The sequence below is a fragment of the Tasmannia lanceolata genome, unplaced genomic scaffold (assembly GCF_043159265.1).
Source record: "Tasmannia lanceolata isolate RefF3 unplaced genomic scaffold, GAP_Taslan_0.1 ptg000003l, whole genome shotgun sequence".
In the NCBI taxonomy this organism is placed as follows: Eukaryota; Viridiplantae; Streptophyta; class Magnoliopsida; order Canellales; family Winteraceae; genus Tasmannia; species Tasmannia lanceolata.
Window position 1 is genome coordinate 2,851,620 of NW_027518680.1, and position 14,169 is coordinate 2,865,788.

The following is a 14,169-nucleotide window of genomic DNA, read 5'->3' on the forward strand; positions in this document are numbered from 1 at the left end:
CCGCCAGATTACACTGCATGTTTTGATGGGTGGGGCCTATCTCCACCAAAATATGCCAAAATGTGAGCCTTGTGACAATAACCATAGAAGGACCATGCTGAGGAAGTTAAACGACTCCCAGAGATTTAGCTCCTACAAAGGTTTGTTGCAGTTTCCAGCACATGTGAAAGATAAAAACACCTCTCGACTGATATTCATGAAAAGATAACAGATATATTCCATAACATCGGTCCAAACATGCGAATATTCAAGGTTATGAGGACTCTAAACATATATAGGAATGACCAAACAAATGTACTATTCTGATATTAAGGGGCAAGGTTACATACTGTTCAGACCCAAAATACAGCAACACAGAATTGCCATTATAGAACCATAACTGTTGAAAAGTAGATATATTGGTCAAGGAAATGCTTTCAATATATCTACTTTTGAAAACCTAATATTTCAAGGTTATTAGGCAGATTGTACCTTGCTGCAGACACCACAAGTCTGAATAACACATGCATTCATGCATTTTACTTTAAATGCTTTCAATAAAACACCACTTGGGGATTCTCCAAATAGTGCAGTGAAAGAGATATGTCAACCTATAGTAATTCACTAGGTTTCTGCACACATTTTAAATCAAGGATAATAAACTTCTAAAATATCCCATAAGGAGTTAATTGGCAACATTAAATGGTGAGTTTGCCCAAAAGCTTTCCTTCCTTGCAACATGGATATTTTGGTATACAGTTCCAAATTTGAATTTCAGTGATTAATATAAATGACGATACTTAATGGACGAGTATCGTTCATATTTCAAACTGCAAACTTAAATAGAACCAGTCAATCTCACAAAGTAGCATGCCCAACAAATGAACATCCAAAAGTAATCTTTTAACATACTCAAAACAGTACCACTCACCACTCAAAAAAAAAAATTAAAAAAAAAATTAAAACAGTGTAGCTTGTAAAATGCCTCCATTTGGCTTTTAACAATTTAAGTAGGTGAATTAGTGATGGTGGAATTATCCCCATCACGCTTAAGAACATATTCTTTTACTCCTTACATCAAACTTTCCACCTAGGGATAAACAAGGAAAAAGTTCCTTCTTCCTCCTTGAGAACCGAAAATAGAAAAATTCAGTCTGCTCTGGATATTCCGAAAAACAGTTTGTAATAAGAGAATAATAAGGAATAACATCCATTGAGGAATTTTACAGTAAATAAATTTTTCATCATCACTGGTACCTCCAACCTCAAAAATATCGAGGAGTTGTTAGTTTTGAACCCGGGACCTGCCATGAGGTAAGAGCTCTGATACCATGTGAAAACAACCAGTAACTCCAATGACGGAAATCAAGTCTTCAAGCCAATGAATGAACCCAAGAATTTATAGAGAGAAGACTTTTTACTGATAATCTTTTGTCCACATGGGCACAGAGTATATCAAAGTACCCAAGGTGAAGGAGGGAATGATTGTAACCATTGAATAGACACACGCCCTCCATGAATGCTTTCTTTGCCACATAGCATGAACCTCTGCAACAAAGGTAGAAACTGTACTCAAACACCCTAAGAACCCCAACTGAATGCCGGTCACAACGATATCGCACCGCTTTGTGTCAACCACTTTTTTTATTGTGGCTAGGGCTGCCATAAGACAAGCTGCAAAGACATTAGCGACTAGAGTCCCGAATGGAACCCACTTCATCAAACCCTCCCTTCCTAAACCTCGGCCATTGAGTCGGGCCAAGACCCACCTAAGCCAGACGCCGGAGGGGGCCACCAAGCAAGCCAACCATAGTTCAGCACTCATATGGTCACTCTCCAGCTTGGTCCAAACCAATACCACACTGATACCCCACATTAGGCACAACATCAACACCAACACCACTAAAGCCCACATCTGTCGCCTGCAACTATCCATTGTCCAAGTGCTAGAGCTCAACATCCCGCGTCGATCGAGAAGACGTCTGAAACGTGTGGCAGTCCAGACCCCCAGCCAGATCGATATATAAGCAAAAAACATGCCTATGAGCAGACCAAGCATGGAAAATACCCAGTGGCCCTTGGTAGAGAGGTCGAGCATTTTCTGATTCCAGCCACTGAATGTGGTGAGACTGCCCAAGAATCCGACGGTTAGACCAACGGCTAACAGGTCGGACACATGGTTTATGTCTGCTTTGAACACAATGCCCAACCACCCCATTAAGAATGATCCCACCATGTTAGAGGGGAGGTCAAGATAGAGAAAGTTTCGGTCACTTGTGTTACCAACAAAACTAGGTCCGAACAGTTTTTGCAATAAGTACCTTGCAAACACCCCCATAATTCCAAAAACTGCTAAATGAGTATATCGCGAAACACACTCCAATGATCGAGGAATCCTTTTATGATTATCCTTCGAGGATTGGCTACTGTGAGTTTTGTCTCTTGAATCCAAGATAGCATCAATGGAAAGACGATCGGACGATATTGGCAATGTAGCATTAGATATGGCATCATCCTGGAACCAAAATCCATCTCCACTATCTCCTGCTTGTGCAATCTTGATATCTTCGAGTATTTGTGAAGCGAGGGATTCAGGGTGCCTCTCGTCACTCTGAAGTCTTTTGGATCCTTCAACATCCACAGATATATTTCTGGGTTCCATTCTCTGATGCAGCCACAGTTGGATCACGGTTTTCTAATAAGCATATCAGAAAGTAATCAACATGCATAAATTTTCAAATAAACAAAAACGATGAGTTCAAATAAATTTTCCAGAAAGAGGGATCCCAATTACAAAATCTTAAATAGCAAGAATTTATATGAAAATTACCATATTCGCGAAGAAAAGCTAATGCTAAACCAATAAGAGGTCAACCAATGAAATAAGATCCTTGTTTCTAAACGAAAAACTAACCCTAATTCAACTCTTAAACACCTGAAACATGAAATATGCATCCATTCCTCATCAAACACACAAATGCAATGGAATACACAAAGACCCGAAAATCCTACTGCATTATGAGAACACTAAAAACCCTAATCCCTTTTCGAATTTTCGAAACAAAAAATTCCACAAAGGCTCCCTAAATAAGCCCTAAACCACCCATCCGAGAAACCCTAGTAATGGAAGCGAGATAAGAGATCGAAAACGAGAAGGGTTTGAATCAACTCACGTTTTAATTCCGAAGAAAGGGATCTCACAAAGATCCAAGATGTAGATGCTTTCTCCTCGCACTTTGTACAGATGATCTCAAATAAAAACTGTGCTCCTGTTGGGTCAAATATCAAGGGTCCTTATAACATCTCTTCTTATGGTTTGTTTGCTTGTCTGGTGGGTGTTCTCTCTTTCCATTCTATTTTCATGTCGACTAGCCTACCATGAAAAGAAAGGAAGATCCTTAAAACAAGGTGGTAGAATTGAAGGGAGAAAAGTGTTGGGAGTCTGTTTCCCGCCACAATAGATGGTATTCTGATTCTGCCTCGGTCAGAATAAAAATTTTGTTAGAATTTTTTTTTACATTCCCTTTAGTGGGGAATTGGAATAGAAATTGAAAATATATGTGATTCTCCAATTCCTAAATCCAGCAAACCAAAGGCAATCTTATGGCAACATATTTTTTTTCATTTCCACAATTTGGAGGAAAATGATATGGTTAAGACTTATTTTTAAGGGATATATCATCATCCTCTAGGAATAAGCTGTTCGTTCGAGTTATTTTTTTCATGTATGATCAAGCAACAGAAAATAAAGAATTTCTAACAAAAAAAGTTTTTTCTTTCCCGCTGTGTTAGTAAAGGGAAACGCCAACCCGATTTAATTTCTTGCTGGTTAGGGTTGAGGCCTTGGGAACCCGACCAGATTCGAACCCGACCTCCATCCTCTAATTTTATGGTGATTTCTTAGGGTTGTGTTTGTGTTTGTGTTTTTTTAGTATTTTTATGTTTGGTCCTAGGCTAACACGAACCCAATCCAACTCAGCCGACACGATTTGGAAAAAAACACAGGTTAGTCAGGTTGGGTTAGGGTTGACCATCCTCGACCCAAGGCTCATGTTAGGGTTGAGCCGTTGAGGGAATGCCATCTCGGGTTGGCCTAAACCTGACCTGTGAATAGGGCCTTAGAATCCCATCCTTGCCTGATCACAAAGCAAAGCAACTGCTATGATAGTTAGAAACATCGAATTAGATTGGATATTTAGCCAGAGGCAATCCAAGGTGGAACCCGCTAAATGAACGATCCAGATTGATGATTGGACGTTCAGATTATTATCGGCATGTTGATTGCATCATATTATAAAGGGTAATTTCGTCATTAGCTCCCCTTCTCTCCCGCTATCTTAAAGAAGTTCAAACTAAAAACAGTCTATAGATACCCTTCCCTGCTCTATTTCTCTACACCTTTTTTTTTAATTTGCATTTTCCAAGAAAACGAGACCCATTTCAGATATCTGCAGAGCTTTTCCATTTGTCTTACTTTCCAAGAAAAGAAGAAAAAGTGCAGAAGAAGAGAAAAAGAATCAGAAGAAAGAAAGAAAGTAGAAGAAGAAGAAGACGAAGAAGAAGAAAAAGATGTGGGAATTAGCGAGGAAATTGGGAATTTTGGTGCTGACAGTGTCTGTGGTGCTATCTTTCGGAAACCCAAGAGGAGAAACAAAGAAAGGGAATTCGTCTTATCAGTCACCTTCGCCATTGCCATGGTTTCAGCCCTTTCTGTTCTCCATCAGAGATCAGTTGCCCTCACAACACTCCTCTTCTCTTGAATATGATTTCTACCGTGAAAAATGCCCACACGCAGAGCAGATTGTTCGTTCCACCATGAGGCAGCTCTTCTCTGATCGTCCCAGCATCGCTCCGGCCCTCTTGCGCCTCGTCTTCCATGATTGCTTCATTCAGGTAATATCTCTTCTTTCTTTCTGATGTTCTTGTTTCTTTCTGTCTTTTCATAGTTAAATCCTTCTTTTCTGATCTTTCCTGACATTGATTCTCTTTTTTACTTTCTGGGTTTTTTACTGATTGAATTCTTCGTTATGGGTTTTGGTTTATTACTTTTTTTCTCTTTCTGGGTCGTTTCTCTGATTGAAAATTCTTGGATCTTTCTTTTCTTTCTTTCTAATTTCAATTAGTGTTCTTTTTCTTTTTTGGGTCCTCCTCTGTTTCAAATGTTCAATGGTCCTTTTCAAAAAAAAATGTTCAATGGTGATTTTCTTTTTATTGGGTCTTGGACTAATCGAATTCTTTCTTCTAGTTTCTGGGTATATTACTGATTGAATTTTTTGTTATGGGTTTCTTGTTCTGATTTTGGTTTATTACTTTTTCTCTTTATGGGTCTTTCCTTTGATTGAATATTCTTTATGGATCTTTCTTTTCTTTCTTTTTAATTTCATTTAGGGTTCTTATTCTGTTTTGGGTCTTTCTCTGTTTCAAATGTTGAATGATTTTTTTCTTCTTTTGAATGATGGTTTTCTTCTTCTTGGGTCTTGTTTTAATAGAATTCTTCCTTCTCTCTGTCTTTTCTATAACTGAATATCCTTTGAGGGCATTTCTTTTCTTTCTTTACTTCTTTCTAATTTTGATTCTCTTTTTCTCCTATCTCTGGTTTTGAATCATGGTTTTAATTTTCATCTTTGTTTTAATTGAATTCTTATTTTGTGACATTGATCCATGAATTTCTTCTTTTGGGTCCTTTTCTCTTTCTCAATCTTTACTGTAACTGAATATTCTTTCAGGGTATTTTCTTTCTTTCTTTCTAATTTTGATTCTGTTTTCCCCTGTTTCTGATTTTGATTCACGATTTGAGTTTCATTTTTGTTTTAATTGAATTATAATTCTGTGATAACGATTCATGAATTTCTTCTTTTGGGTCTTTTTTATACTCTGTTATTTTCAGGGATGCGATGCATCAGTTCTTTTGGACAAAGTGAAAGGAGATAATTCCGAGAAGGACGCAATTCCAAACAAGTCACTCAAAGGCTTTGATTTTATTGACATCATCAAAGCCAAGCTCGAAGAAGCATGCCCCGTGACCGTTTCCTGCGCAGACATTGTCGTCCTGGCTGCCAGAGAAGGCATCGTTCTGGTACCTCTTTCTACCTCTCAATTGTGTTCTGTTCTTTTAATTCCCTTTCCTGGTTTTTTGAATTCTTCGGATTGCAGGCCGGTGGCCCTTTCTATCCTCTGTTTACTGGACGAAGAGACAGCACAAAGTATTTCTGGGATCTTGCCACAAACGAGCTTCCTTCTCCCAGTCACAATATCAGCCAGACCCTTGCCTCTTTCGGAAAAAGGGGATTCAATGAACGAGAAACTGTCAGCCTATTTGGTGAGAAATCTTTTCTTCACATTCCATTACACATGTTTTCCTCTCCTGAGCAAAAATTAATTGATATTTGGATGGGAATGCTTCAGGATTCTCTCAATTTTGTTTTGTCTAATTTCACATATTTCCATAATTAGGATCTCCTCCATGCTCCTTCTGTATCGAATTTTGTCTCTTAGTGTGTAACAACCAATTACTCCAATATCTTAAGCTGTCAGAGATGGTGTTATTTAATCATTTATACTTCAACACACTCCTTGCACATGGATTTTAATATGAAGGAGTTATTGGGTTTTGAAGCCAGGACCCGCTGAGACAATAGCTCTGATATCATGTGAAAACAACCAACTACTTAAAAAGCTTAAGCTGTTAAGAGTTGGTGTTATTTAATTATTTATATCTAAACACTGCTTACCCAGCAGAAAAGAAAAGAGCATTCCATTTAACTGCAACTCTAATATTCTGAAGCTGAATATTAGTCATATCAATATCTTAAGCTGAAGATAAATGAGAATGTTCAAGGATGAGAGTGCTGAAGGATTCTCTCAATTTTGTTCTGTCTAATTGTTGAAGTATAAATGATTTAATAACACTAACTCTAACAGCTCAAGTGTTACGCCTAGATCGCGTGGATTGTCCTCTCTAGTTGTTTAGTATGGATAGGAGAAGTGGTCGAGTGGATTTTCTATTTGGTATAAATAACATGTAAGTAGTATTTTTCAAATTAATGAAGAAATTTACCCTGGAAATTGTGTTTTTGCACCTAGAAGGAGAACTGACCCTTCCCTTGTAGTGGGTTGAGAGACTGGTCTTCCCTCTAAGAAGATCAATCACAGATTTGGGTTCGTAACATTAAGCTGTTGGAGTAATTGGTTGTTTCACACAAATTTCTCATATTTTCATCTTCACTGTATCAAAATTTGTCCCTTCTTACTGTATCATTTCCTCCCTTCAATTGATTTCTGCTTACCCAGCAGAAAAGATAAAAAGCATTCCATTTAACTGCAACTCTCATATTCTGAAGCTGAATTCACCTTCTTTTAGTCGGTCTGATCTTTTTTTCTTGCAGGCGGTCACAGCATCGGAACTGTTCACTGCAAGTTCTTCAAGGACCGGCTATACGATTTCAGGAAGAGCGGAATGCCAGACAATTCAATTGACCCTGGTTTTCTCTTATTCATAAGAAAAAGATGTATGGAGAAGAGGAACAACATCAACACATCGGCGCTGCCTGAAGATGATACCGAGCCAGGTATGAACATGGATGAGGAGAGGCAGCCATCTGGTTTTGACACACATTACTTCAGGAGCTTACTGCAAGGAAGAGGGATCCTATTTGCAGATCAACAGCTAATGGCGCACGAGAAGACTGCTGAATTAGTGAAGGCCTACGCATCTGATAGCTCGGCCTTTCGAAGGGACTTTGGACGAGTCATGATCAAGCTTTCCGGGCTCAATGTGCTGTCTGGTTCGCAAGGCCAGGTACGGCGCAATTGCTCCATGGTCCTCCCCTGATGCAAAAGAGAGAAGCCAATACTTCCTCTACTTTCCATACATGTCACTGACTCAGTTAACTCATATTTTTGTACCTGTTTGTTTTGAGTCTTACCAATCTCTTGTTGGTGTATGGTGTTGTATTTTGGTTGTTCTCAGCAAGCAGCAACACAAGAAAACAGAAAATACAACATCAACAACAACAAAAGAATGGTTGGTTGATTGATTTTTATTGTAGAGTACCATCCATTTGATGTGGAATTGGTTATTTTGTTTGTGTTTGAAGCTTGGTTTTGTTTGCTTGGAAGATTTGAGTCCTTTTGGTGAAATTCCTTACTCAATTAACTCATACATGTATACCTGTTTGTTTTTTAGTCTTACCAATCTCTTGTTGGTGTTTGGTGTTGTATTTGGGAAGCTTGGTTTTGTTTGCTTGGAAGATTTTAGTACTTTTGGTGAAATTCCTGACTCAATTAACTCATACGTGTATACCTGTTAGTTTTTTAGTCTTACCAATCTCTTGTTGGTGTTTGGTGTTGTATTTGGGTTGTTCTCAACAAGCAGCAACAAAAGAAAACAGAAAATACAACATCAACAACAACAGAAGAATGGTTGATCAATTGATTTTCATTTTAGATTAGCTTCCATTTGATTTTGAATTGGCAATTTTGTTTTGTGTTTAAAGCTTGGTTTTGTTTGCTTGGGAGGTTTGGTTCTTTCTGGTGAAATTCTACTTCTACTGAGAGAAAATATATCTCATGTGGGACACCCATAGCCAAATTTAGATATGGGTGTTTCAGACCTGATTGTTCTCTTCACAATAGCATTCCACTTGTACTGTAAGAGAAAAGATATCTCATGTGGGACACCCATAGCTAGATGATATGGGTATTTCAGACCTGTTGGTTCTCTTCACAACCGCATATCGTTTTCAGGGCTACTGGTTTTGGTACGACAATGTTCTAATAATTGCACAAATTCAATTTGTCTTTTCTGTTTTAATTGGCTTCTCAGAGCTTTTTGGGAACTGCAATAACATTTGCAGCTCTGTTTAATTAATAAAAGAGTCGCAGCAATTATTATTAACACATGGTAGTTTCAATATCAGTAGCCTATTTTTTGGGGATTTGGATGGAGGCAGAAATTTTATTAGGGATTGCTAGCGTCCATCGCAGAAGGCATTTCGCGGATGTGTTGTTGGATGTGACAGGAGTGATGAGAACAAATCCTTTACTACTAAAAGGAAAAACCATCGAAAGTTCGTCTGAAATTCCTTACCCTTGCTTCTTATGTCTTCCCACAATGTCCAATTTCTCGAGGGCATATTAGCCATTTCGCTTCCTACAAATATCTGCAGAATTCCCGCCACATGTAATCCTCCCCATGCCACGCGTTTTTATTACCGAAGGGGAAAAGAGAGAGCCAAAATTGCGTCAGAAAAGATAATAGTACAAACTGTGCACAGCTCAATAAGTCAAGGAACCGTTCTTCTTTCTGTCTTTCTTCAACGTTCTTTCAATAATATACACAGTGATAAATTCGCCCCTTGAAAGAAGAATACAGCCCCCCTGTATTCTTCTTTCCCGGGGAGTGTATTCTTCTTTCAAAGGGGTGAATTTCTTGGTGACAGATTTAAGTATTATAATTTGAAGTATTTTTCTTGGGATCCAGTATTTTTCAAAAAAGTACAGTGGGGCCACTTCATAGGATGATCCAAACTGTTCATTTGTTAGGCCACGGCGTAAATAGACTGCAGCCCGTGATCACATCCATAGGAGGATCTTAACCTTCCGATCTATAGATGTTTCTATAATGAATAGCCCCAACAAATGAATAGCTTGGAGATCATCCTATGAAGTGGGCCCTACTGAACTTTTTTTGAAAATTACTGGACTTAGAGGCTCACTTGGTTTTTCTACCTCAACATGAATGATGGTGTTTTATCAAAAATCAACAGTTTAACATTTCTTAGGGGAACAATGAGGGCTTAATTATGATAATCCAATCAAGGTGTTCTAAACCGCATTTGGTTGGACTTATGATTCCCTTTCGATCAACAGATCTAATTGTGTAAATAATGCAAAAGTGGGGCCCAGTTAATATGGATAAATCAAATTTACTTGATTTTCGTCCTACTAATCCAACAAATCCATTATTGCAATTTAAATTTGTACATCATGGGTTAAATAGAAAATTTTAAATTGTTATCTATGAACAAGTTTAGCTAAGTGCCCCACCTAAGTACATATTTAAACTGCAAAAAATTGGTTAGAAATATTATTATTTTATTTTTATCACCAATTAGTATTGATAAGTAGAATTTTTAAATGTTGTTTGCGCATGAAGTTCAGTATTTTTCAAAAACATGCAGTGGGGCACATTTCATAGGATGATCCAAGCCGTTCGTTTGTTGGGCTACAACGTAAATAGGCTGCATCCCTAGATAATTTCGATAGGATGATCCTAATCCTCCGGTATGTAGAGGGACTGAAGCCTATAGATCGGAGTGTTAGGATCATCTTATCGAAATTATCTTCTGGTGCTGCCTCTTACTTTGTGGCCCAACAAATGAACCGTATAGATCATCCTATGAAGTGAGCTCCACTATTATTTATAAAATACTCGACTTGATGCGATAACCATATCACATTCTTGATCATCTTGGAAAGTTCTTAGGATAATGTAAAAAGTGATAAAAACATTAATATCCTTTCCTATGCTCCAACTCTCCTCCTCCTCGCACATCGCTCTATTGTCCTACTCTTTCATGAAAGTTGTCACCTAGGATTTCTTCCCACCTTCTATTGGGCTTTATTTATTTCATTCACTTCTTCACGTTCTTCTCTTCTTAAGAAGAAATTGAACGAGGAAAAAGACAATGGAAGATGGTTGAAAAACTGTGAACAGAAATTGTCTGGCTGAGAAACGAATAAATGCAAACAGAAATTGTCTGCCTGAGAAAAGAAGCAAAAGCATCTCAAATTCGTTAAAAAAATCATGGCTTCAATTTAGTAAAACGGAGGACAACTGTGAACAAAAATTGTATTTAGTAAAACGGAGAACCACAAGTCAAATGTCAAATATCCTAAACAATCTATGCCGAAATGTAGAGCTGATTAGGGAGCTCAACAACAATATAAGGAGGACCCTAGCTCCTTCACAAAGACGATATAAGCTAGCTTCGTCCGAGGGTTGGTTCCGCCGGGGCATTGAAAACCCCTCTCTTTGCTTTATGGAAAAATAACCAACAGTCAAATATAATAGTAGGATATAATAGTTGACTTCTTCCATTATTATTTCTATGCACAACTTTCTCATTTCATTGAAATGAAGCTTCTTTGTGCGATCTTTCTCTATGATGGTGCTTTAATTAAAGATTAGTTCTACAGCTTTCGTTTGTTGTAATTCAGTTCTATTGTTATTTGATGTTGGGCATTCTCATGATTGAGTATTGGGATTTCTTTCTTTCTCCTTCTACAGGTTTTTTTTGTCATAATTCAGTTCTATTATTATTGGATGTTGGGCATCGGGATTTCTTTTCTTTCCCCCTAAAACCTAATATAATTTTTCGATCAATAATAAATTTATGGTGAGATTGGTGGTTTACGTAAAAACCAAGACTAACCAATTCAGAGTGGTTTTTTTATTGGTAGTTAAGCTGGGCTCGAACTTGCTAACTCAAGGTTGAGATAGTGAGCCTCAACCATTGAACTACAGACCCAATCCCTAATTCAGACTAGTTTTGTCTAATTTTACAAAGCTTCTTTTCATCTGATAATTGAGTTCTCCCCACCTTTTCTTGTGGCAGAAACGGTCGAAATTTGATCCAGGTCTTCACCTTTTTATCAGTCAATAGGTTTCTTTCGTCATCATAACTTTGATTGAATTCACACTTCTCTGCTTTGAAATTCTCCTTATGCCCTCTTTTTTTTGCTTCCTTCTCAGTTGATTCCATTTCAAGAGTGAATACATATAATTCCTCATATACCGTCGACACTTTTTCTGCTTTGAAATTCTCCTTATGCCCTCTTTTTTTCTTTTCCTTCTCAGCTGATTCCATTTCAAGAGTGAATACATATAATTCCTCATATACCTTCAACGTAAATGTAGATATTGAAGTCACATGAATTAGTTTAGGGAAAACTACACTTAGACCCCCTGTGGTTTCTGACACATTCAACTTAACCCCTAATGTTTAAAAAGTTACAAGTAGACCCCCTGTGGTTTCAATTTCTATAAGGTAGACCCCCTCAGTTGACGGTTCGTCCACATATTGAAGGGTTGGGATGATCCTATGGAGCTGATTTTTTGGGCACACCCTATTTATGTCAGGGCCCATCAAATGAATGCTTTGGATCATCCAAACAATGTGGGCCCACTGCGTTTTTGGTAGTGTTTGGATTATAACTACTATATGTTACATTAGTTTATATAGTAGTTGTCCTTTTAGTTGGTTAATAAAATGATGATTTTCATGAAAAAAAGTGTCTTTCGTAGGTATATTAAACCATGTAAAATACCTTAGTCGCACGTGCATTTCTTACTAGTTAAATAAGAACAGATTACAGGTGCACTTCAGGGACTTCACAACAGCATATCCTGAATGTGAAAATGATCTAGCGTGGAACATCTGTGACTACACTCCGCTAAGGGTGAATCTGATCACTGACCCATTAAAGATCAGACAGTGATGAGAAGTAGGCCCTAATGATTTTGAGTTCTTGGGGACAAGCTTTGTGATCAAGTGACACCAATTTCTCATCACAATGAGATCATCCCCCTAATCTTCTTTCATTGACCTACTAAATAATGTTTTCAACTCTCATCAATGGCTTCTTTGGCTCCGTTTGGATGCACGTTAAGTAGAAGTAGAAAGAAAGTAAAATAATTTCATTTTCCTCGTAAAAGTAAAAATGTAGTTTGCTTTCGCTTTCTTCTTGATTTGGGATGAAGCTCAAAATTATATTATTTGGAAAATTCCGTGATTCTCTGTCATTTACAATAAGAATGATACTTTCATACATTATCAGCCTCAAATTGGATCTAGGACGCTCGATCGTGGCTTAGCGTGGGCCCATTTGGATTGTTCGAAGTGGAGAGAAAAAATATGGCATTTTTCCCACTTAGGAAACGTCCAAGGCTGGGTGTTGCTAGATTAAAAGAATTATGAAGAGAATTCTTAGGATTCAAGGATAAGGCTAAATCTGTTTTCATTTTATTCTTTTAGTAGTTGATGTGAAAAAGGGCTTAGTTCACATTGGGCCATGGCCTTTAGGATATATGTTTGGATTCTAATGTTTGCTGATATAGAAGACAAGAAGAAGGAGAGGAATAGTTATTCTTGAAAAAGGCCCCTTTTGCAAGTATAATCCGAATGCTATTTTGATGCCCATCGAGAGCAATTGATTAGGCCCACACTCCTATTGGACCGTGGAATTACCAGTAACTCTTTGATCAAGTGACATCCAAACCCGATTTTGGATAATCCTTTGGTTATGTTTGGGGCCGATCCAGTACGAATTCAAGCCTTAGGATATGGATTAGAATAAGTTTCAACAGATCTTGCCCACTATACCCAAGTCTGGTCCAATTAACTTTAGAGCATTTGGGTCCAAATTTCCCATATACTAAAAAATCAGTTTGCATTTATTCCGAATTGTCTCACTCCTAGAAGTTAATTTTCAACCATTCTAATCCCTGTCCATCCCTTTCTCCCCCTCTACATTCCATGTGCAGTTGTGCCAGCTAAATAACACCACTGATTTCAGAAACTCACATTTCATTATATGCCAAGCAACTATCTACCCATTGTAACTCTTCCCCTAGATTACAATTTGCAAACTTATATCCATACATACTATATTTCCATACCACCACTGATCAAATTTGCATACTAATTTGAATGTTTATACCATCATTTACTAAGCAAACTGCCCTATCCATTAGATTTCCAAATCACAAACGTATTTGTGATAGATCCTCAAAAATCCCTACCCATTTTGCTCTGAAAATGACCTTAAAAATAAAGTCCTTTAACTTTTAAGGGATTTGCTACCCATGTCCTGGCTGTCATCACATGCAAAAGACAGGGCGCGAAGTAGCTTCTGCGAAGGTGGCTAGCAAATACCTTTCTTCATTTTTTGGAATATTTACCAATTTGAGTTTATTTACAGTTATGCTTTAAAAAATTATAGTTGATTTTCCATGTTCTAATAAATGGCAGAAGTATGTCGTTATCATTCTCATGGCTCACTAACAAGGGAGAGCAGTTGCCTAAAGAAAAAGTCATGGATTATCTAATTAATGCAATGGGTTTATTTTAGTATTGCACCGACTATTTGCATAATGGAGTGCCTATGGCTCTTATTGCTGCTTGCAAA

General features: G+C 37.7%; 2 protein-coding genes across 3 annotated transcripts; one reads left to right on the plus strand and one right to left on the minus strand.

Moving 5' to 3' along the window:
* Positions 1–963: 963 nt before the first annotated feature.
* LOC143860050 (uncharacterized) lies at positions 964–3,376 on the minus strand. Of its 2 annotated transcripts, none has more exons than XM_077370570.1 (2): positions 3,153–3,376; positions 964–2,644 (listed from the first exon to the last, which is right to left on the minus strand). In XM_077370570.1, the coding sequence occupies exon 2, from the start codon at positions 2,639–2,641 to the stop codon at positions 1,397–1,399; it is 1,245 nt and encodes a 414-aa protein (XP_077226685.1). In that variant the 5' UTR covers positions 2,642–2,644; positions 3,153–3,376; the 3' UTR covers positions 964–1,396. The 2 variants fall into 2 exon arrangements, with proteins under 2 accessions (XP_077226685.1, XP_077226676.1); XM_077370561.1 differs by having other exon boundaries at positions 964–2,674; positions 3,153–3,375.
* Positions 3,377–4,398: 1,022 nt separating this feature from the next.
* On the plus strand, positions 4,399–8,024 carry LOC143860063 (putative Peroxidase 48). The gene is made up of 4 exons (XM_077370578.1): positions 4,399–4,872; positions 5,867–6,055; positions 6,133–6,298; positions 7,365–8,024. The coding sequence occupies exons 1-4, from the start codon at positions 4,549–4,551 to the stop codon at positions 7,808–7,810; spliced, it is 1,125 nt and encodes a 374-aa protein (XP_077226693.1). The 5' UTR covers positions 4,399–4,548; the 3' UTR covers positions 7,811–8,024.
* Positions 8,025–14,169: the final 6,145 nt, after the last annotated feature.